We start from the raw sequence: 22865 nt of genomic DNA, 5'->3' as shown, positions 1-22865 counted from the left end.
CTGTGGGTGGGGCATCTGGAGGCCCAGGGCAGAGCAGTCGCTGCGGCTCCTGCAGCTGATGAGGTCCGGGGAAAGGCCTGGCTCCTCCTGAGGTTCCAGAGCAGCCGGGACCCTGGGCAGGGGGGACCCCAGGCAGTCAGGACCCCAGGCAGCAAGCTCTGGGTGGGCAGCAATCCCCATAGCAGGTAGGGCTGAGTCAACAGAGTACGGCCAGGAGAGACCAGGAGGGCAGAGAAATGCAGCCACTGGCCAGCTGAGCCATGTCCCAGGCTCCTGGTGGGTGAACCCCACACCTGGACCATCCAGGCTGTGGAGGGGCCTCTGGCCACCCACCCCTTGGGCCAGGGGCTGGCAGGTCTGGTCTCAGAACCCCTCCCAAAGCCCCTTCCTCAACATCGCGGGTTTACAAGTGCCACGCACACCCAGAGTGGGGTCCGAGAGCCCCACCCAGAGGTCCAGTCCACCCGAGAGCCCCCAGGACAGAGCAGGCTCTCAGAGGTCCCCCACTGTGCACCAGCCCCCCCCCCAAGAGCTGGGAGGCTGCATGTCCTCACCCAGGGTGGCCTTGGCCTCCACCTGCCCCAGCCCACCCAAGGTCCCTGAGTGACCCCATTCTGGCTGTCTCGTGGCCCACCAAGGTGGACATTGCGTCCTGAATTCCTGGTGGCCAGCAAAGCACCTGGTTTCAGGCCGGAGTGGGCTTCACCTTCATCCCCTCTCAGGTTCCCGTCCCTCTGTCCCTCCACCGCACGTTTTCCTGTTAGAGAAGTTACATGTTCTGACCCCTCTCTGGGAGTGGGAATGACACGGACGTTCCACCAGTGGAAAGCCACTGGCTGTGCTCTAGCAGGTGACCTCGGGCCTCGGGAGAAGCCTGTGAACACACTCGAGGCTCAGCCTTCGGGAGTCACAGCCAGCACAGGCCCCTCCCCAGGCCAGCAGGGACTCGCCTCCTGTCTAACGACCCCCCCCAACTGTTCCAGGTTTGTGGGACGCCCGGGCGACTACGTGTACATTTTCCGCTCCTTCCGCATGGAGGAGGTGAGTGATTTGCACGTTCCGGCAGCCCCTCCCGGCCTGGCGCCCCAGGTTGCCGACACAGTGAACTCGCAGGAAGCAAACGGTGCACATTTGTTAAGCGAGTAGCGAGCCGATTCTTTCCTTCTCGGTGGAATCTTTTCTGTTCTCTGCCGGGGGTGGCGGGGCTTTGATCCTACTTGGTGTGTTCCTACAGAATTACCCGAAAAGGATAAAATCCCTTCCGAGTCAATGAAAGGGGAAAAAAAAAAAATCACACACAGTTTTTTTTTTATTTTTTCTTCTTTTATTTTCGTAAGACTTTGACTATTTCTCACTCAGGTTAAGATGCTTTCATGAGGACAGAACAGAACTTAGCTACCTATTTTTACTGAAACACCCACCTCTCTACCCTCACACACGAGGCTGGTGACATTTGGCCTCTGCTCAGCGGTTCTGGCCCAGAGCGTCTGGTCAGGGCACCAACCTGGCCCCTGCCACTGAGTCATGGCCCGTGACGCGCCCCACTGTGCTTGTCCCACGAGCAGCGGCTCCGTCAGACCACGCTGGGGCTTCAGGGCCTGTGAGCGGCCCAGGTCTCAGAGTGACCGGTTAGCAGTTCCGGCTCAGAGTAATCACGCTGGTCGGGAAATGCGGGGGCGGGTCTTCCTGAGAAAGACTGTACCAAACAGGGTGGGGAGGGTTGCAGTGGACGTCAGGAACAGGGCGATCTGGCCACCTGGAGGGCAGCCGAGAGGTTCAGCCACCCGAGGGCAGGCCCCCGGCCGTCCCAAGACGTGGGTCTCGTCCACAGTCACGGGGGTTTGCAAAAAGCCCATGAAGTACTCTTCACTTTTTTGCATGACAGAGGTGATACCCTGTCAAACTCATCCGTAGTTAGAAAAGTTGGGGAAATGCCTTTGTAGAATAGAGTGAAGCACAGGACCTAACTGCGTTCTATGAAAAGAGGGCTCTGGAAGCCAGAATTTTTAGTAACTGTCTACAAAGTTTTGATCGGGACTCAGAGAGGGTTCATTGTCCCCCAGGGGCCACCGAGCATCCCTTGCATTTCCTTCGCCTGGACAGGTTAAGCTTCTTGCCCACAAAGGTGTGTAACCGTCACCTGCCTGCCCAGTCCCTGGCCTAAGGTGGCCTCGGGGGGGTGGCAGCCACCTCCTGTGTGGCCTACCAACTGCAGGGTCTGTGTACAGGCCTTGTGGGACAGGGCACCGACCGGGGGGAAGGGGGGAGCCCGAGACCCCCTCTCTGGCAACGCACTCCCCTCCCCCAGCCTCAGTTCCAGACCCAACAGCCTGTAGGCGAGGAATGTTCGTTTCCTGGGGCTGCCCCAATGAAACGCCACAGACTAGGTGGCTTCAAACAACAGGAATTCAATATCTCACAGTTCTGGAGGCCAGAAGTCCAAAACTAAGGTGTCAGCAGGGCTGTGCTCCCTCCAAAGGCCCTAGAGGGGGATCCTTCCCAGCTCTTCCAGCCCCTGGTGGGAGCCGGGAACCCCTGCTGTTCCTTTAGGCATCACTCTGGCCTCTGGCCTCACACGGCCTCTTCCTTCTGTGTCGGTGTTTTCTCTTCTTACGAGGACGCCTGTCACTGGTCTGAGGACCCCCCTGCTGCCGTATGACCTCGCCTTGGTTCTGTCTGCACAGACCCTTTTTCCAAATAAGGGCACATTCGCAGGTCCCAGGGATTAGGACTCGAGCTTCTCTCCTTGGAGCGCACAGTCAGCCCACAGCAGAGGGTCCCCTCCCACCCCCAGGGGTGTCTCCCGAGCCCGAGGGCGGGGCTGACGCGCTCTGTGCCCGCAGTGCGCGCCGGGGGGCTGCCTGATGGAGCTGTGCATCCAGCTGAGCATCATCATGCTGGGGAAGCAGCTGATCCAGAACAACCTGTTCGAGATCGGCATCCCGTGAGTGCGGCTTCGCGGCCCTCCCCGGCAGACGGGGGCCTGGTGCTCGGGTGGGCTCCCGCGGTGGTCTGGGTGACAGGCGAAGCAGGGCATCCCCGGGATGGGGGCACCAGAAACAGGAAGGGGGCGAGGATAGAGGGAGACAGGCAGAGGCACCCTGTGGATGAAGGATACGGAGACGCCGGTGACGTCCCCCTCCCCACGCTGGCTGAGGACGCAGGGTGCCCACAGGCACCAAACCCTCGTGCCGGCCCCCGGGCTGGCAGATGGAGGGCCAGGGGCTTGGCTTCCTCCCCCTGCGCCCTTCGGAAACCCTGTCCCCATTCCCTCCTCCCCGGGGGCAGCGGCTCTCTGGGGTCGGGCACTTTCCCTGAGCCGTGTCCGCCCTGTGGCTGTTGGGTGGCCTGTGCCCTTCCTTATGCAATAGACAGAGGCTTGCCGCTCGGCCCCTGCCTCTTGGGTCAAGGGCAAAGGAAATAATGAACAGAGAAAGGATTGCAGACAAGCTCATCAGGGTTTAATACAGAAAACTGGAGATGCAACTTAGAGATGCAGACACGGCCCCAAACCCGCCTTCCCGCAACCTGCTGACGTCGTGTCCCCAGGAAGATGAAGAAGTTGATCCGCCACCTGAAGCTGAAGCGGCAGAGCCCCCCAGAGTACGAGGAGCACGTGAAGAGGAAGCAGCGCTATGAGGTGGACTACAACCTGGAGCCCTTCGCCGGCCTCACGCCCGAGTACATGGAAATGAGTGAGTCGCGTCGGGGGGCAGGGCTGGCTGCGGCGGGCTGGCAGGTGACTGCAGAAGAGAAACTGGCCAGCACACCACCTGGGGGGCAGTGAAGCCCCCGACCACCAGTGCCTGGCTCACTCTGAAAGCCCTGGGCGGAGGGGTGCTCAGGCGCTGCACCCCACCCCTGGGTCTGTGAGTGTGGTTCCTCGGGGCTGGGCCTGTCCTCCAAGTTCCTGCTCGAGCATCCACATCCCCCAGGCACGGTCCCCACCAGCCCAGCCAGACACAGCACAAGACGAGCAGCTCTTCCTTCTCCCTCTTCCCCCCACCTGCCGCCGCCAAAGGCCTGGCCCCTCTGAGCTGCAAGACCCTGCCTCACCCGGGGCCCCCAGCAATCCGGGTGTCTCCTCCACACCCTAGAGCCCTTTGGGAACCCTAGTTGGGTCCATGGCTCATCCTGGAAGAGCCCCTGAGTCACAGGTTCCGGGGCTTGCTCCCCTGTGGGCTGGCTGCAGCCCCCAGCACACAGCAGGTGCCCCATGGAGACCCATGCCTTGAGCCTGTTGCCCCAGTCATGTTGCTGGACAGGAAGATACTGAGAGCTGGCACATACCTCTTAGGGGTGGGGCTAAGGGGCATTGGGAACAGGCCAGGTGGGGCCTGCATGGCCACCTGGAGTCTCCCTGACCCGGTCTGTCTCCTACCTCTCCCTCCTGTCTCCTTCTGCTCCAGCCACCTGGTCTCCTTGCTGTTCCCCAAGCACATAGTGCTTGGGCCTGCCCCAGGGCCTTTGCACAAGCTGTGCCCCTGCTGCCATGCTCCCCCCCAAATACCTGCATGACTCACTGTCTTCCTCCAGGGCTCTATTCAGAATGTCCCCCAACAAAGGGGTCTTCCCTAACTATCATGTTTAAAAGGGGCAGCCCCTCTCCTGCACAGCCCTGCTCCTCTGTGCCTCCCCCTGCCTTGTGTCTCTGATCATCGGCTGACACCCTCGAGCCTCGTGGCCCCTTTCTGCCTGGCCCTCCCTGGAAGGATCGAAGCCTGTGAAGGCAGGCACTTTCTTTCTTGCTCTTCAGCCCCAGCCCTGCCCCTAGAGCAGGTCCAGGTAGACAGTGGGTGCTCAATGTGTGCTTGCTGACTGGGCGGATGAGCGAAGGCAACCTGGAGGACTCGTGCAGAGGGGCACCCAGACTGCAGCACCCCAGCCACTGTGGGCAGCTTCTCAAATGCTGGTTCCCGGGCCCGTCCCTGGTCCGTGCTGGGCGGGGCCTGCACTCTGCCCTTTTAGCAAAGGCCTGGGAGTGAGCGCAGCTGAGGGCTGCCCTGCACGGTTGCAACCTTCTGTTTAATTGCACCACAAGCAGCGCCTTCTGCTGCTCTCCTGTTGGCCTGGTCAGCCCAAAAAAGTCACTCCCACTCCCCAGATGACTGTGCAGGAAGCGTTAGTGCCACTGACTCAGAAGGAGGATCCTCAGTGTCGTGTGCCGGCAACTCTTCTGTTTCCTCCTGGAGTCAAATCCAAGCTGACCCAGAGGCGGCTGCTCCTTCCCAGCTGTTGAGACTCAGCGTGTGCCCGAGGCCCGCAGGGAGGGCTCTGGGAGCTGGGCCTCCCCCGCCTGCAAGGTCACGCCTTTCCTGGGAGACCCCAGGGAGAGTAGGTACCAGGAAAATAGCTCAGCCTGTGATTGGCCCAGAGACCGGCAGCCCCTTCCCCAGACTTATTTTCCCGGTGGCTGGAGGTTACGTCCCGTGTTCCTCATGGGTTTGGGGAAGGACAATTCCCAGAGCAGGCTGCTCCTGCCACGCACGCAGGGAGCCGCCTCCGTGCCCCACCCGGGCCCCCACCGACCGAGGCACACCTCTTGGTCCGGCTTTCTCCCCACCCAGGGGTGCCAGTCTTCTCCTCGAGGGCAGATCCAAGCTGGGTGCCCGGAGCACACAGATGTGGACTGGAAGAAAAGGCCCAGCTGGCAATGTCTCACCCCCAGCCCCAGTGGCGCCTCCAGCTTCCCCTCCGCTCCCCCCTCGTCCCATTAGTGCCACTCAGCAGTGGGGAAACCCATCCTGAAGGCAGCTCCCAGCCTGGGGCCTCAGCAGCCCCGGCCCGCGGGTGCGGCCCACACTGCCCAGCCCTTGCGAGGTCTCCAGACTTCACACAGGGCCAGCGTCCAGGGACATCCCACCGTGCCCACCACGCCCACCGCCCAGGTGAGGGACGGGCCCACCGAGACACAGTGCTGGGAGCTCTCCCCACCCACCTGCCCCACAGGCTAACAATGCCCATTCTCAGCCACCAGGCACAGGTGACATTCTGCCGGCTTCCTTGTTTACCACCTGGCACCGGGAGCCCTTGGACCGGGTCCTGCTGTGCAGTTCCTGACCCAGCTTCCCCTCCTCAGTTCCGTTCAGCAACCTTTTCCTGACCTTCTCGCAGCCCAGCCCTGCGCTGGCTACGGCATCCAAGGCCGAGCGGCCCAGCGTGGGCTGCGAGAGTGCGGGCCTAAGGCGGAGGCGACACCATCCTGGCCAGGGGTCCCGGCCAGGAGCCCGATGGAAGGGCTCCCGCTGGAAGACGCAGTGATGCGGGCAGGTCCCCGGGTCCCAGGGACCTGTGGCGAAGGAAGCAGCAGGGCTACGCCCATGTCCCTTCCCAGCCCAGGCCTGGGGATGACCACAGCCTGGGCCTTCGCGCTCGGGGATCTTTTTTACAATTAATGATGATGTTTTCAGGATTAGACACGTAAGTGAACATTGCCATGGTTCAAGAGCCAAACACCGAGATCCGGGGCGCAGTCTGGAATTCCCCTTACGCCTCGTCCTGGCCGGGGCGTGGTGGGTCTGTCCCCAGGTCCCTCTCACGCACCTGCAGGTGTCCGTGCAGGTGGGCTCGCGGCGGCAGGGCAGCAGACCGCGGTCTGTCCGGCTGAGCTCAGCGTGGGGGGGGGCCTCACAGGCCAAGGACGCCGGCTGGTGCTGACGGTGCCTGGCTCTCCCCACAGTCATCCAGTTTGGCTTTGTCACCTTGTTCGTCGCATCCTTCCCGCTGGCACCGCTGTTTGCACTGTTGAACAACATCATCGAGATCCGTCTGGACGCCAAAAAGTTCATCACCGAGCTCCGAAGGCCGGTGGCTGTCAGAGCCAAAGACATCGGTGAGTGACGCGACCCCAGGGGCCAGCGGGACCGGGTTCTGAGCGCGTGCGGGGTTTGGGGAGGGGCTTGTTGCACGCCAGGAGCCAGAGCAGGGCCAGCCAAGCGTCCCCTGTCCCGGATGGAGCCTGAGGGCAGGCGATGCAAGACCTCAGGGCTCGCTGACCCCTGCCCCACGGAGGACAGTTGGGAAGAGCAAGTCTGGGGTGTCCGAATGTCAGTCTGTGGCTTTAGGAGGCCCAGGAGACGAGTGCTCTCTGATGGCTCTCAACCCCCCACCCCCAATGTTTGTGTGGCCCTGAGTGCAGCACTAGACCGCCGGGGAAAGTGCCTTCCATGTCACCTATGGCGGAGGAAGAGGAAAAGAAGGAAGGAGCCCCTTATGTAGAGGAGGGAAGAGCATCTGAGACATGGCACGACTTGCCCGTGGGGTCAAGGCCAGGGTGAACCTCAATTCGGGCTTCTTAGCCCCAAGTCTAAGGCGTGCCTCGTCTGCGTAGCGGGAGGGCACAGGGACTGGGGGAGTGCGTGCTGAAGACCAGTGTAAAGAATAGCTTGATAACAGTCACAGGCGTCAGAAATGGAGCAGACTTGCCTGTGGGGTAGGGAGCTCCCTGTCACCAGAGGTATTTAAGCAGAAACAGGGTGAGTGTCCCTCCAGGAAGGGTAAGGGATGGGGGAGACCCAGTGGGCGGAGCTCCAGAGCCAGCCCTCCCCAGCCAGGACAGTGCTCTCTTATCTTAAAGCAGGATCCAATTTGCAGGGTGGAAACAAAATTACAAATATATATTCACTTTATCTCGTATTGAACTCAATTTTCGTTAAAATAGCACCTTTGCGCTAATTCTTGAGACAAAAGACTGAATTACATGTTAGGGATCATCAGCTGTCATTTTGCTGAAATAAAGATGACACACTAGCATGCTGGGATATCTTTGGGTTGGGCTCTCATGGGCCAAACATAATCTTGCAAAAGAGGTGGGAAGCTTCGTCAGCCTTTCCAGGGGCTTCTCCGTTCCTGGCTGCTTGGGTCTTTCTTGTTGGAAACACCCCTGGGATCCCCCCGTCATGGTCCATGTTCTCTCCGTAAGTTGCTAGCATCCTGCCTTGGCTAGAAGCTCCTTGGTCCACTGCGTGGCCTCTCGTGGCAAGGCCACCACCCACCCCTGGTGACCAGATCCGCCAATTCTCCACTATCCGACTCCAAAGTGACTTGAAGTCTGGCCATTGTCACGGATCAAACACCGTCAAATATCTGCGATTCCGTCTGATTTGCCTGCAGCTTCAGGCTGGTGCTACGGAAGGGCCGGCTTTGGGAGGGGCCTGGAACACGGGTCCTCTCTAGGGACATCCCAGCCAGAGCTGGAGCGTAAGACGTCATCGGCCTGTGTTTGGACACTTCTGCTTCCCTATGTCACCTCTTACCCAGGTGACCCAGACAATGAAGACTCAACAGACGCTCTTCAGGTTCAACGGCCTTGTAAGATTTTGGTTACAAATGTGAAAGGGTTCAAGAGCACCTGAGGTAACTGACCCTCCAAAGTCCCTCCTGGCTGTCCATAGCCATGGGTGAGCCCCTTGCCCCTCACCCCACACCCCTGACCAGCCGGGAGGGCCGGTGGCCACAGGGCTGGGGCTGGCCTCACGGATGCCCATGCAAAGCGTTGATCTGCCGGCGTGCTAGGTCAGAGGTCAGCACACGTGTTGTGTAAAGGGCCCAAGAGTAAATGTTTTAGGCTTCGTGGGCCAAGAGGTGATGCCCTCAAGTCCCAGGCAATGACTCTCACCAAAAGGCTCAGTCGTTTATACATTTTTCACTTCTCATTTAAAATGTAAAAGTCATTATTAGGTGGTGGCCGGGCGAAAAACAGGCCGTGGGCTGCGTTTGGACCTCAGGCTGTGAGGTCCCCTCCCAGGAGCAAGGTGAGAGTGCAGGCCAGGCCACTCGGAGACACGTCGCTGTGTCTGACATTAACTTTTCCTGGACGTTCAGCCTGTCGGGGCCTCCAAGGAGCCTCGGGAGGAAGCTTGGGCAAACCCTCAGTCCCACTTTCCAGATGGGAGACTGAGGCCCAGGTGGTTAACAGGGCTGAGCCGGAGCCAGAGCAGGCAGGGCCCGCCCCACACGTGAGAAGGGTTTGCGGGGAAAGCCTCACATCCTTCGCCAAAGCCCCGGCAGGGGAGTGCTGGGAAGGCTTGCCAGGGGCTTCCCGGACCATCCTTGAAAATTCCGGCGCTCTCTGCCCCATGGCAGTAAGAGGAGTGGGCCTGTCACTCCTTCCTCACAAAGGCCCAGGCAATGTCACAGCAGGCATGTGTTTGCTTTGGCATCCTTTGCTTGGACAAGCTCTGGTCGTCCCCAGATGGTGGCATCCAAAAATGTGCAAACCCACCTGGGGGAAAGAGCAGCTCAGAGGCCCCAGCTTCCCGCAGTCCCACGGAGGGTGCTGGCGTTCCCGGACAGGAGGGCTTCCACGTGCGTCCTTGGATTCCTTGCTCCTTGTTTTTGCTCGGTTCTCACGGATCAGCGGCACACTTCCTGGTTCCTGCCTGCCTGGGTGAAGGCATAATCCGCCTTCTCTCTCACGTTTGTTTACCGGCTCCTTGACTGTAACCTTTCCTTGAAGAGGCTTTTGTCTTCCTCCCGTGATCCGTGCGGGGGCCTCCAGGCAAGCGCCCTGGGGGGACAGTGGGCCCAGTGGCCCCTGGGACCTGAGCCCTGGGTGGCTGCAGGCAGCTGTGCCACAGAGGGCAGGTGCCCTGGTGCCCCTGCCGTGGCCACGGGGGGAGGTGCAGCGGGTCACAGCTCAGACGGACCCAGCCCCCCAGCGCCCCAGCCCTGACCTCCACTTCCTGTTCTCTCCTTGGCTGCTCAGAGCCTGCGGCCTGCTCTCAGCTCCTGGGCGGGCACCACCTCGCCCGGCACCTGGCTTTTCCCAAATACCTCCCTGCTGTGTTCTTGGAAACGGGGCTTAGAATCCCCTCGAATGAGAAAAATGCCTTGAAGAAGCAGCCAAGTAAAAGACAAAAAATGAGGCAGTTTCCCCCTTAGGGATTTTTCATAAAAGAAGCCCAAAGAGTTTTCTGAAAGAACATTCCCCTTTCACTTAGACATCCTCAGGCCGTGCGTCTCAGCCCGGAGTGAGTCAGAATAACTCAGGGCTGCCGGCCCCACCCCAGGGGAGTTCAGTTCCAGGGGCCGGGCCCGGGGTCCAGGCTCTGCATCTTCTTACGCCCACCCCCGTGGACGTGTGGGGACCAGGCATGGAGGTGTGGCAGGACCTGTCAGGACAGGCGTGTTCGGACTCCAGAAGGCGGGTGAAGACCTTCCCCACCGGCCCATCTCGCCTGCCCGCGTCCTGCCCTTCCGTGGGGCTGAGTCCAGACGCCCTCCCCCTGGACCCCCACGCCCAGAGACTTCACGCCCACCCAGGGCTCACCCACACCCCAGCACCCCAACTCAGAGCCCAGAGGGCCAGGTGGGGTGTGTGCATGTGAGAAGGGTAAGCCCCGGGAGTGCGCTTCCCGCAGGGTAACGTGCCCATTCCCCGTTCCTTAAACCCTCCAGCCCTCTCGAGTTTTTGTCCCGCCCTTGAGTGGGGATCTGGGTTCGGATGAGTATTTCTCCACTGCTAAGACAGAGGGCCAAGGCAGAGTGCCCGGCTGGTGGGCGACGGGAGGCAGCAGGTGGTCCCTGAGTGCAGGGAGCATCCCGGCCTGCAGGGGGCGCCACCGCCAGCCGCAGCCCGCTGTTGCCATGGAGACACGCTAGCCGCGGACCAGAGCTGAGGATCTTTTTGAAGCCGTGAGTCAAGATTTTCAGAACACATCATCCCGGTTTTCAAATGCCAATCAACACTTTTTAAGTAGTAGGCAAAGCCGGTGAGTCAGCCGAGCAGCCGGGACAGCCCGAGGCTGCCACTTTGCCATGTCCACTCTGGCGCCAAGAGTCTGGCTGGGAAGGGCTTTCTACGCTCACACAGTCGCTCAGCAAACGTTTACCCAGCAGCGCTGACGCCTGTGCCAGACACTGCACCAGACCAGGAGGTACAGGGCTGTGCGGGTCACAGCGCCCTGGAGTCTGCAAAAGCGCGCTCGGCCCGACACACGCCCAGAAGCTGGGCGAGGGGTGCGTGTCCGCTCGTGGCGGAAGAGTGTAAACCTGACTCCGTAAGGACACGTCTCCCTCGCGGGGCCACTGCCGGCTCGCCCGCGTGCCCACACTCTTTCCTCAGGGTGGGCTGGCCCTGGAGTCTGTCACGTGACTGCCCCACCCCGTTCCAGCAGGAAAGTAGAACCGGCCCTCCGCGGGGAAGACCAGAGCTGTGACAAACTCCTCCTCTCGGATGAGACCATGGCTGCCCTAGCCCCAAGGGCTGGTGACAGGTGGCCGCGAGGTGTGATTGTTATCTCCCGAGCTGCCCACGGAAGCAAGTCTGCAGTGGGCGTTTCTGACTGGTTGTGATGGTCGTGTCTGTGACCTATCATTGAGTCATCGCTGGCGGGCGCTGTTGCACTGAGCCTGTGGTTTCTAGCATCTGGGCCACACGGGGGGCCTGAACTCTTGCTATCTTTGCAGACCACCAGCATGCACCCCAAAAACAGGGACCGGGAGGCTCCCCCCAGCCGCTAGGGCAGAAACCTGGGCAGAAGGCCACCAGCCACACTCTTCTCTAAGGACAGTAATACCGGGCACTGTCCTCTCCTGGCGGGCTGTGACAAATGCTGGTTACTGCTGGCTCAGACCTGGCTAGGGGCAAGAACAAGCCCCAGGGCTCTCAGCCCAACAACTGCCGTGACACCGGCCTGGTGTGACAAGACGCAGCCAGGGTGGGGAAAGGCGGTGGTGGGGGACACAGACCCCTGCCCCAGAATTGCAGCTTTGAGGCCCTAACAAGCAGGGGCTTCCTGCTGGTCCGCGCTCACGCCCCTGCCCGGTGGCAGGCAGACAGCTGTGTCGTGATCCTGGCCAGGGGAAGGCAGATGGCCGTGTCGTGATCCTGTTGTTCATCTGTGATTTGGTGCAAGGCTGTGTCCTGGGGTACGGAAAGCGAGGGGGTGTCCAGAGGGGAAATGGTTTGCAGAGTGCTGTCACATCAGCACTGCCAGGTGTGCCTCCAGCCCCCCAGTCAGGGGCCCTGGCCTTGCTGTTCAACTGCAGTGCCGCATCTGGCCTGTCCCGGCCCTGTGCATGGGTGTTCTAGCGTTGGGGTCGAATCTGTCTCACCTAAGCCAGTTAGTGGTATGAACCGGTTCACGGGGAGATTGTTCAGAATCACTTAGGGAACAGCTGTTTTAAGCACCTCTTTTAGAAACTCCAACTTGCTCACAAACAGCTGATGAGCCAGGTGTACGCCGGGGCCCTGGCATTGTCCTGGCTCCCCCAGGACCTCCACAGACGGCTCCTCGTTGCCACCAGTCTCTGCCTGTCGTGGAAAAGAACAAAGCTGCCCCTGCAAGGTTGGCACCGGCTCAGGCTGCTGCCTGGTAGCTAGAACGGCTGAGAGTCTAGTCCAAGAGGGGTCTTTAAAACTGTGGCTTCTTCTTCCCCCAGGTATCTGGTACAATATTCTCAGAGGCGTTGGGAAGCTCGCCGTCATTATCAACGTAAGTGACACCAGGGACCTCAGCCGAACAGAGGTCCTGGCTGAGCTGCCAGGCGGGCCGGTTGCCCCCTCGAGGGGGAGCTGGGCCTGGGTCTCCCACCTCCAACCAGGGGCAGCCCAGGCTGCCGGGACTGTCTTCTCTTTATAAGTGTCCCTTGTTCGCATGGGGTGGGGAGGGTGAGCCCTGGGTAGGAATAACGACATTTTTTGTTTTGAAGCTTTGAGCAAACTTCACTGTGCCTACCTTGGCCCGCAAGTCCACCCCTCCCCAAGGTCCTGAGAATAAACAAGACACAGAGACAGAGCTAGGGAGAGAGACAGACAGACACAAAGACTGAGAGATAAGGAGGGAAAGAGAGAAAGAGACAGAGAGAGACTCCTCATTGGCAATCTTTCTGCCTCTTTTTTAAAGATGATTTTTAGATAAAGTACAAACCTGCTCTTTAAAGAAGGTTTGGGAAATGCCGAAACGTGGTGAGGAGAGGAGAAGCCCACCAGCCTCCCCCCCACCCACAGCTCCGCTAAGGGCCCCTCCTGGCCTCTGCCATCCCGGCCCAGGAGAAGGGGCCCCTCACCACCCTCGGGCTCTGCCCTTTCCGGGCCGCAGCCCCTTCTGCCGGGCGCCCGCTCCCACCAGATTGCAGGGAGACTGCGGGCAGAACGTGCACACCGGGACGGGACCACTCCTCAGCCCCACCTGGGGGAGCAAGCACAGGGCCTGGAGGCAGGGGGCACGTTCTGACGGGGGGTGCTGGGAACACTGGGGTACGGCCTGCCTGGAGCAAGGGGGTGCTGGGAGCACCTGGGGAACATGCAGACATCTCCTCAGGACAATAGCAGCACCAACGATAACAACAGCAGCTAACATTCGTTGGTCGTCTAGAACTTCCTAGACCCTTCTAAGCTCTTTCCACATGCCAACCCACTAGTCCGCACACGGCCCTTGCAGGCGAGGACTGTGAGGGCCCCATCTTGCAAGTGAGATACCCGAGGCACAGAGAGGTCAGATAACTTGCCCAAGGCCACACAGCCATGTGCGGGGCAGTCATTGGCTTCGGATCCCTGCTGTTGTAGCAGCACCAACTATGCTGCCCCCAGAGACAGCTGCGTAATAGAATGAGCTGGGTGAGGACTTTACGATTTATAAAATCCCTCCCCCCGCCTCATGCTCTTCTCCAGCGAGCCCGGAAGGCACAGTCCCCCATGGTGTTAGCCCTGCTTGACAAGAAAACGGTGCCACAGAAAGGTTGGGTGGTTTGCCCAAGGCCACACAGCTAGCAACAGGCAGCCAGCATCCACCCGCGCCTTCCGCTCAGGAGCCTGCTCTTCCCGGCCCCAGGCCCTCTCCCTGGGCCGCCTGAGGGGCTGACCAGGGCACCCCGAACCTCCACACAGTCACTTAGCGTGCCCGGGCCACGTGGCCACGCTCACCTCCAGGGGCAGTGCTGCGTGGCCAGGGCCCAGTGGGGCTGTGGGCAGGTCACTCTGTGTTGTGGTGGCCTCTCCACCGCCCAGCCTGGGTGTCCAGTCTCACCCCACTGTCCCCTGCCAGGCCTTCGTGATCTCCTTCACGTCCGACTTCATCCCGCGCCTGGTGTACCTCTACATGTACAGCCAGAATGGGACCATGCATGGCTTTGTCAACCACACCCTGTCCTCCTTCAACGTCAGCGACTTCCAGAACGGCACAGCCCCCAATGACCCCCTGGACCTGGGCTACGAGGTGCAGATCTGCAGGTACCACTCTCGGCACCTCTCTTTGAAGAGTCACATTTGTTGGGTTTCCAGGAAAGCCTGGGTTTGAGCTGGACTCAAGTCAGGGGCAGGTGACAGAACAACTCAAATTTGCTTTAAAAACGATCTTTTTAAAGATGACTGGGGAAAGGCATCTTCCCCAGATTTACTAGTTCCTGTGACTAAGAAGTCCAGAATAGCTTCAGGCGTGGCTGGATCCAGGAGCTACAGTTTGGCATCAGGCTCTACTCTGGCCCTGCCTCTCCACTTTGCCTCCTCCTATGTCAGCATCTTTTTCTGGCAGACAGAAAGGATCCCCAGAAACCGCTGCCCCACATTCTCTCTGCTCTGCAGCCCCTGGGGAAAGACCTTCTCTTTGCCGGTAGTCAGCAAAAATCTTAGGACTGAGTGTCCCGGGACTGTCTCAGGTCAGATGCCCGTCCCTGGACCAATTGTTGCCAAGGGCTGGAGGACTCTCACTGGCTCGACCTGGGTCATGTGCCAGAGTGTGAGGTCATGGTCAGAGAATGGGGGGATCCTAAGGAAAATTAGGGCACTATGACTCAAAAAAGGGGTGACGGATGCTGGGCAGACAAGAGCTGCAGGGCCACATCAGCCTTCCCACTGCAGCGGCCGTGCCTGCAGGGAGCTCCCCAGGAAAGACTGAGGCCAGGACGGGGCCATCTGCTGTGCATCTTCCATGTGCCAGCCAGGGTTGGGGGCTGGGGACTTGGGCATGGGTGGCATAACCCCTGCTGTCTGGGGTCCTCAGTGCAGGAGAGGAGCAATGCGGGCAGAAGCAGAGAGGTGGGACCTGGAGCGGTTGCGTTTGCAGGTGGGCACCTGCAGCGCATTCCTTCCTCTTAGAGTGTCAAGTGTAGAGGGTGACGTGAAGGAGCAGGCAGGGGCCTCGCGCCCTGGGGTCAGTAGGAGAAAGACCGCCGTGTGATGGACCACCGAGTTCGCATGGGGCTGAGGACAGGGAAGCAAAGTCAGGACTCCATGGTTCACATGGTGCTTAGCACTTGCTGACAGCCAGGATGATCTGGAACCTAGCTGAGATTCAGAACACAAGGACCTTAGCGACCAACATACACATCCCAGGGCCCGTGCAGTAAAACTCAGCCCTTTCTTCCCAGGGAGGCTGTTCACTCCAGCCTATTTACTCTTGCTTTACACACAGTTCTACTGAGCTTACCTACATGTTCCCGTAGCCCTTGATCAAGCAAGGGGCGGTGGAGCAGACAGCCAGGGGGCAGGGTGCTGACAGCGGCAGGAAGTGGCATGAGGAAGAAGAACACAGTGTCCTCTGTGTGCTGTGTCGGGGCAGGGACAGCACCACCCTGGGACCCCACACAGCGGTGACAGAGAAGGACACGCTGGAGCCGGGTTCCCCACCCACAAGGGCACAGGGCAACACAAGACACTCAGCACAACACAATTTACAGCTCTAAAAACCCTGCCCACCACGCACTGCAGCGCCCACGTATTTGGGTACATCGTCCCTAGGAAAGGCCCACTGTGTTTCCCCCAGCCCCCCATGTGGTCACCCCCGGTAGAGGGGGGACTGCAGGTCCCCCTTCCGGGCGCTGGGCTGCAAAATCCCGACCTCCCCGGCTTCTAGGCCAGGCCGTTCCCCTGTCAGACGGCACAACACCTTCTTCGAATTGTTTAAACTTTCCGCACAAAGAACACACTGAAGCTTTCTGTGTCTAACTCAAAATGAATTTTAGGTGAAGAATAATTAACAGAAAAAAGAAGGCAGCCCAGGTGCAGTGGCTCATGCCTTTAGTATTAGCACTTTGGGAGGCTGAGGCAGGAGGATCACTTGAGCCCAAGAGTTGGAGGCTGCAATGAGCTATGATGACACCACTGCACCCCATCCCAGGGAACAGAGCAAGACCTTGTCTTAAAAAAAAAAAAGACAGATAAATATATGGTTTATTTTACTAAAAATTCCCTCAACACTGTAAATGCTGCTGTTCATAGGTGAGGGTTAGCCTCGGCTGTCAGGAAGGACACAGTTGTCAGGCCCAGGCATTGGCTGGGGAAGCAGCTCGGAGGTCGCACACGTTGGGGTCCTGCCCACACGCAGAGGAGGCCGAGAGCACAGGGCGGAGACCCTGCTGTTAAGCATCTTGTTGGTTTGAGCTTCACAGAAGCAGAAGACTGCAGGTCTCACTGCTCCACTCCCCACGCTCCAGGTTTCAGCCAGGCCTCCGCCACCAACCGTTGGCCATGATTTGTGCTGCAGGTACTTGAGTCCCCACCTCTGCCAGCTGCACCCCTGTCAAGCCACCTCCCAGAGGAACAGTTCCCAGCCCGGCCCAGCCCAGGGCCGCAGGTGTGGCAGAGGTGGCATCAGCAGAGCTGAGAGCTATGATCACTGCTGGCTACCCTTTATTCCTGCGCTAAAGCAAGCATTGTCACATTTAATCCTCACATCCTCCCCTAGAGAGGGTGTAATAACCTCCCTGGGGGGGCCATGTACCAGAGCTAGTCAAGGGAACAAAAGAAAGGGCATCTCTGATAGAGGCTGGTATAGGTGGAAGGCAGGGGCATCTGGGCACAGTTGCAGTGGGCTTTGAGGGATGCATACAAGTTTGCCAGGTGACCCAAACACATTTCCCAGCATCCCAGTGCAGCTGGCCTTGAGGACAGAATAAGGGAAAGGGAAGAACAGGTGCGTGCAGCTTCTGGCACTGTGAGAACAGGGGCTGCTTGTTCCCATCAGAAAGCGGGTTATGCAACTTCTGACAGCTCAGCAGCTGGCACTGGAGCGTGTATTCCCAGCCCGATCCTATCTCAGGGGTTGGCAGCTTAGCACTGAACAGGCCCTCAGTCTCCAGCTCCCTCCAGAAATAAAGCTCCATGGGAGAGGGGCCCTATCTGTCACGTTCCCTCCTGAATCTTCACCCCTGGAATGGGGTCTGGCACATAGTAGCTGCTCAGTAAATGTTTGCAACATGAGTAAGTGAGGGATTGCCCCGACTGCGGCCCAGAGAGGCAAGGTGATTGCCCTGGGGACACACAGCAAGGTGGTGTTCACATGGGCTGAGTACAGCGGTTGTGGGTCCAGGCCAGGGCTGTGCCTACAGAGCCAGATCACTGGACCTCAGCTTCTAGCCACCAGCAGGGCTGCACCTGCAGCTGAGCACCTGGAAACTCTGCCCCTGGCATGGGCTTTTTCCGACCGGCTTTGGGGAGCTTTTCCAACACAGGGTGGGCTGTCATCTCCACTAAAGCCGAGCCCAAGTGGATGTGTCATCGCCCAGGTTTGGGGAGCAGTGGGGGCGGGGGGACCTAGGTGGAGACTCTCCCTGCCCCCGCAGACCCTGGGCATGTCTGCGTCTCTGTGAAAAGGGGAAGGAGCGGGGAGAACTGAAGCACAGGCGGGCGCCTGTCACTGCCGCTGGCCTGGCGGCTTCGTAGATCGCCCTGTGGACAGGCGAGTCCCCTTCGAGACGGGGTGTGATGAGCTTGTCTCTCTGAGCACATCAATAGGCCACATCTAAAATTGATAACAACTAAGGGTAGCTCCCATTGTTTGGAGGTAAGGAGGTGACACCAAGGAGTGGCAGCTGGAAGAGAGGACAGGCAGCCGGGCCAGGGCGGGGTGGGCAGGCCGGGTGGTGCCAGACAGGCTCCTGCCTGCACCGGTTGTGTGGTTAGCCTGGGACCTCGGCAAGTCTTTGATAGATTGTTTAGGTTACTGGGATCCAATATTTAGGTTTTTTTCTACTTTGATGAGATGTTTTGGTTTTTTTCTTCAATAATGTCATCCAAAAAGGAATAGAGTGGATAGGTGGTTTTCAAACTGGGCTCCATGGAACACATCCTGGGGTTCTGTGGAGGATGGGGGGTGGGTTGAGGTCAGGGGGGTTCAGGCTTAGGGAACCCCACTCCTTTCAACCAGGCCCTACTCCCTTTGGGACCTATTAGGATTTCAGGCAAGATTTCTTTTGGGGAAAAGACCTCCACTGCTTTTAAAAGTTTGGGAACTCCTAGCCCAGAGGGTCCCAGCACTCGATTCTGGGAACCCACGGCTGGGCCTGTGGGGGCACTTTCTGTATCTTACCTGAAGCCGCCCGGGCCCTGCACAGCCTGCGGTGGGTCCCAACCGGCGTCTGCTATGGGCCGGCCCATGTGCGCAGGCTGGGCGGGGGCTGCCGGCCCGGGGAGGCTCCCCTCTCTGCTGCTCTGTTGAGCCGCCTGGCGCAGGCAGGCACCCTGGGCCCCGCCGAAGACCCGCCCTCCACTCACAGGCCGCCTTTTGCAGGTACAAAGATTACCGGGAGCCCCCATGGTCAGAACACAAGTACGACATCTCCAAGGACTTCTGGGCCGTCCTGGCAGCCCGGCTGGCGTTTGTCATCGTCTTCCAGGTGCGGTGGGTCCCTCTAGTTTCCGGAAGGTTCGAGGACCAGGGCACGTGGGAAGCCTCTGCGCCCACAGTCAGGCCTGGAGAACTCGCGCTGGGCTGACCCCAGGCCCTAGCAATGAGGACCCAAGAGAAGGTCATGAGCAAAGGAAGGCAAAGGGAGGGCCCGGGCAAGCGCTAGTGGAGGATTTGGGCTCTTTGGGGAGGGTGGGTTTAATTCAGTAGAAGTGTCTGTGTTGAAAGGGAGCTGCAGGAAGGGGGACCTGCCTCGGTCCCTGTCTTGGTGTCTCACTATCTCTGTGCAGCTGGCAGGACCAGACAGGGGGGCAGTGGCTCTTGGATGACTCCAGAGACCCACCCCGCCTGCCCAGTCTCGGGGGTGGGCACTGGGCCAATTCTAGAGGCCAGAGGGAATCCAGGGCGCAGGCCCCAGACTGGGGGGCCGGCTGGCGCACTGTGGCTGAGGGCCCGGGGACAGGGAGCACCCTGAGCCGCATGGACACTGCCGAGGTCCTGTCCACGTGTGTCCCTTTGGCATCGAGTAAGTCCACGTGGGGAAGGCAGTGGGCCAAGGGCTCAGCATCTGGAATCCCCAGGACTAGGTTCAAGTTCCAGCTCTGTCGCCTACATCGTGTGGCCTCAGGTCCTTCCTCTTCTGCGTTGCCTCTCGCCTGTCAGCTTTTCCCAGCAATGGATGCAGAAGGTGTCTGGGGCTGGGTTCCCCAGAAGCAGAGCCTGAGAGCTCAGCAAGGTGGGGTCTCGGCCGGAGACAGCCTCAGCCCCGTCCCAAGGCAGCTCCGGAGCATGAATGGCACCCCAGACCTGGGCCCAGCTGGAGGCCAGACAGCCCCTTTTGTCTGCCCAGACGGGTCGTCATTGGCTGGGAAGAAGGAGACGGGAGGGGGCAGAAAGAAGTTCCGCAGCCGTGAGCATTAGCGGCCAACCTGGGCCACAGCTCAGGGCTGGGAGAGGAGATGGACCTGGGTGGACACCAGCATCGTCCACGGCAGGAGCCACTAACCCAGCCAGGGGTCTCACCAATGCTCACTGGACAGAAGTTTAACAAACAACGAGATTTTGGTTTTTCCATAAAAATCAACTTATCTCGCACCCTATCCACCAGAAACTTCCCCACTGAGTTGGCAGATGTTCAGGATGACCCTGGCAGGCTTTTGCAAACTGCAGAAGGGCCTGCCGGGTCGTCAGGGGCAGTTGACGTTTGCCCCATGGGGGTGCTATTTCTATAATTTTAATTCTTTTCCTTGAAGCCTCAATGCTTGTTGTTATATTTGGTGACACGTCACCCACTGGATAACTTAAGCCTCCTGGCCAAGGAATTCAGAATTATTCAGAGAATTTTCCCAATGACTGAGTTCAGGTTTGTTCAAGAAAGTCGGCAAACACTTCCCAAGCGCCTGCTGGGATGGTCCTGTGCCTCGATGGTACCTTCTGGGAAACTGCGGCCCGGGGAGGTCACAGGGCATGGCTGAGGTCACACGGCTGGGAGTGTTGGGGTGGGGCTCCCCCAGGGGAGGGGCGAGGCAGGGCTGTCAGGAGCATCCATCCGGGCATCCTCCTTCCCACCCCACGTGCTGCCTCTTCTCCTTGCAGAACCTGGTCATGTTCATGAGCGACTTTGTGGACTGGGTCATCCCAGACATCCCCAAGGACATCAGCCAGCAGATCCACAAGGAGAAGGTGCTCATGGTGGAGCTGTTCATGCGGGAGGAGCAGGGCAAGCTGCAGCTGCTGGACACCTGGATGGAGAAGGAGCGCAAGAAGGACGAGCCGAGCAACAACCACAGCCCCAGAGCCGGCCCGGACAGCCTCGGCGGCGGCCCGGCCCCCGACCAGACATACCACGGTGGTGTCCTGTAGCCGGGCCTCCGACCAACGGGCACCCCTCCCCGGGCAGGCGGCTTCTGGCCCCACCAGGGCCCGGTGGCTCCTGTGTTTTCTGCAAACACGAAGGACCCCTTTCTGATAGGACAACATTTTTTTTTCTTCTGTTTTTTTTTTTCCTTTGTTTTTGCACAAAACCATTATGCAGGGAATTTTTTTTTATCTTTAAGTATTCAAGGTGAATCAAAATGATGGCTGGTGATTGGGCAATAATTACATATAGCAAAGGCAGGTGCTTTGCGGAAACAATTCTTGGAAACCTTGAGTTTCTTTGCAGGGGAGGGTGAGCAGAGGCCCCTGGAAATCCTCCTTTTTAATCCTTCTGTTGCCTTACGGTAGATGCACAATGGTATGCCGGGGCACTGGGCAAAGTGATGTTTCGGGGAGGACCGAGAAGCCAAGAAGGAATAATGATGTTGACCTCGGTTCCCAAAGGGGTCACCTGCCTCTGTGGATGACTTTTAATCATCTTTGCCTTCGGTAATTTCAGAAGCTGAGACACCCCGGTCAGAGAGAGAAGTGCCCCATCCCTGTCCACACGGGGTGTATGGGAGTGTCCAGTTCACTCTTAGCGGACTAGGCAGGTGCGGGTGTCCCTGCTTAAGCAGGTCACAGTACCCTTGGCTTTGCAGCCCTTGCAGGCCCCTCTATCCGCCGCACCCCTGCCCCCGTCACACCGAGCTGACCTCAGAGTTGTTCATCTTCCTTGTGGGACAAAACCAGGTGACGGGAAAGTGGGCAGGGAGAAGTTACCTCGGAAGCATTTTTAAGGTTGGCTTAAGGATTTCAAGATGTCTTAAGACTTCCAGGGTGGCAGCTCGTTCGAAGCTTTAGAATATTTATTGGTATTTTTTTAAATCAATTATTTAGTAGATTTGAGGATTTTTTTCTGTAGTTCAAAGGTGGGAGGAGCTTATTTTATTAGATAACCAAATATCATTGAGAGGAATTTGAAATACTGTCACTACCAAAGATTTTTATTAATAAAGGCTTCTATTTTGATAACATTTCTCTATATTTTTACTCACAGGGATGTCACTGTTAGACAATTATCATTTAAAAAGCTTGTAAAAACAAGTCTCATACATGCTATGAGCAATCTAAATTTGCAGCAATTACACTAACCAATTCTCTGAAATTTCTCAAGCACCAAGAGAAACATAAAAAGAAATGTCTCATCGAAGGCGGGAAGAAAAACTGTGAATATGTTTGTTTTGAACGTATCCTTGGTGCGATGCTGACATTCCCGCAATGCGCTGCCTGAGATCCAAGTCCGTAGGTGTCTTGGGTTTCCATTACCAGCTAAAATCATGCAAACTGATGCTTCTGTTTTCTCTTGTACAGTAAGTAGTTTGAAATGGGGTTTTTGTATATAAATATTGTATTAAAATTAGGTGATTACCAAAAATCCTTTTATGGAAACCATTTTTTTAAAAGTGAATGTACACAAATCCACAGAGGACTGTGGCTGAACATTCATTGAAATAAATTTGAATACACGACACTTTTCTCAGTTGAATGCTGCCTGCGTGACCTTTGCCTTAGGAAACTCAGAGGCTGTCCCCAAAGTCCCATGGTTGACACTGCAAATTCAGAAATGACTGACAGGCATCCGTTGCCTTTGGTGCCAGATGAGAATTGTTCTAGATGTTTCTGGGACTTCATCTCTCTGTGAGTGTGCCAGTATTTGCATGCATATGCACGTCTGTGTTGTGCATTCACACGTGTGCTTATTTATTTGCATGTGCTTTGTGTGCATCGTCTATATGCATTGCCTGTGTGCACATGCTTGTGTTATGCATATGTGCATATGTATTTGTGTTTTACATGTGCTGTGTATATCACACATGTGTATGCATTTGCATTTGCTTGTGTGTGCATATGTGTGCAGGTGTTTGTGCACATGTGCATATGTGTTTGTGTTTGTATATATGGCTATGTGCACATGCACGTGTGTATATGGTGTGTGTGCGTGTGTTTGCGTTTTTTGCATGGTTTGTGTTCACACAAGTGTGCATGTATGTTTATCTTCACTTGTGTGCCTGTGTGCTTGTGTGTGTTTGCATGTGCTGGTTTGTGTTCATGCACGTGTGTGCTATGTATTCCTCCGTGTGTGTGTGTTCTAAGCAGCATCTTCCAGGACCCCCAAATCCTGACCCCTGGTCTCCAACCCAACAGACTGGTATTCAGGATTTCACGGACCTAAAATTTCTCCAAAACCTTTTGGGGACCAACCTGGGGTTGCCAGTGTTTTCATTTGGGCAAGTGGGGCCATTTTCTTAAAACCACCCCCTATAATCACTAACACTGCATTAAAAAAGGATATTTTTAACACCAAAATGTCAGCAAAACAGTACGGCCCTTTTAGCTGGGGACGTTCTGGGTAGGACACTCTCACTTCCTCGAACCTCC

The 22865-nt window shown here is 57.9% G+C and overlaps 1 protein-coding gene across 7 annotated transcripts in view; it reads left to right on the top strand.

Moving 5' to 3' along the window:
- The window catches only part of ANO1 (anoctamin 1), a 163193-nt gene extending 141238 nt beyond the window's left edge, over positions 1 to 21955 (top strand). For all 7 annotated transcript variants that reach the window (XM_045558228.1, XM_045558227.1, XM_045558232.1 and 4 more), the window contains 8 exons: positions 984 to 1041; positions 2844 to 2944; positions 3550 to 3695; positions 6680 to 6832; positions 12385 to 12437; positions 13989 to 14173; positions 18450 to 18555; positions 20163 to 21955. In XM_045558228.1, coding sequence (XP_045414184.1) covers positions 984 to 1041; positions 2844 to 2944; positions 3550 to 3695; positions 6680 to 6832; positions 12385 to 12437; positions 13989 to 14173; positions 18450 to 18555; positions 20163 to 20429 — 1069 coding nt within the window. In that variant the 3' untranslated portion in view covers positions 20430 to 21955. The remainder of the gene's footprint in view (positions 1 to 983; positions 1042 to 2843; positions 2945 to 3549; positions 3696 to 6679; positions 6833 to 12384; positions 12438 to 13988; positions 14174 to 18449; positions 18556 to 20162) is intronic.
- Positions 21956 to 22865: the final 910 nt, after the last annotated feature.

Source organism: Lemur catta, chromosome 7 (genome assembly GCF_020740605.2).
Source record: "Lemur catta isolate mLemCat1 chromosome 7, mLemCat1.pri, whole genome shotgun sequence".
In the NCBI taxonomy this organism is placed as follows: Eukaryota; Metazoa; Chordata; class Mammalia; order Primates; family Lemuridae; genus Lemur; species Lemur catta.
The sequence above is the reverse complement of the archived record's forward strand: the minus strand, read 5'-3'. Positions and strand labels throughout refer to the sequence as shown.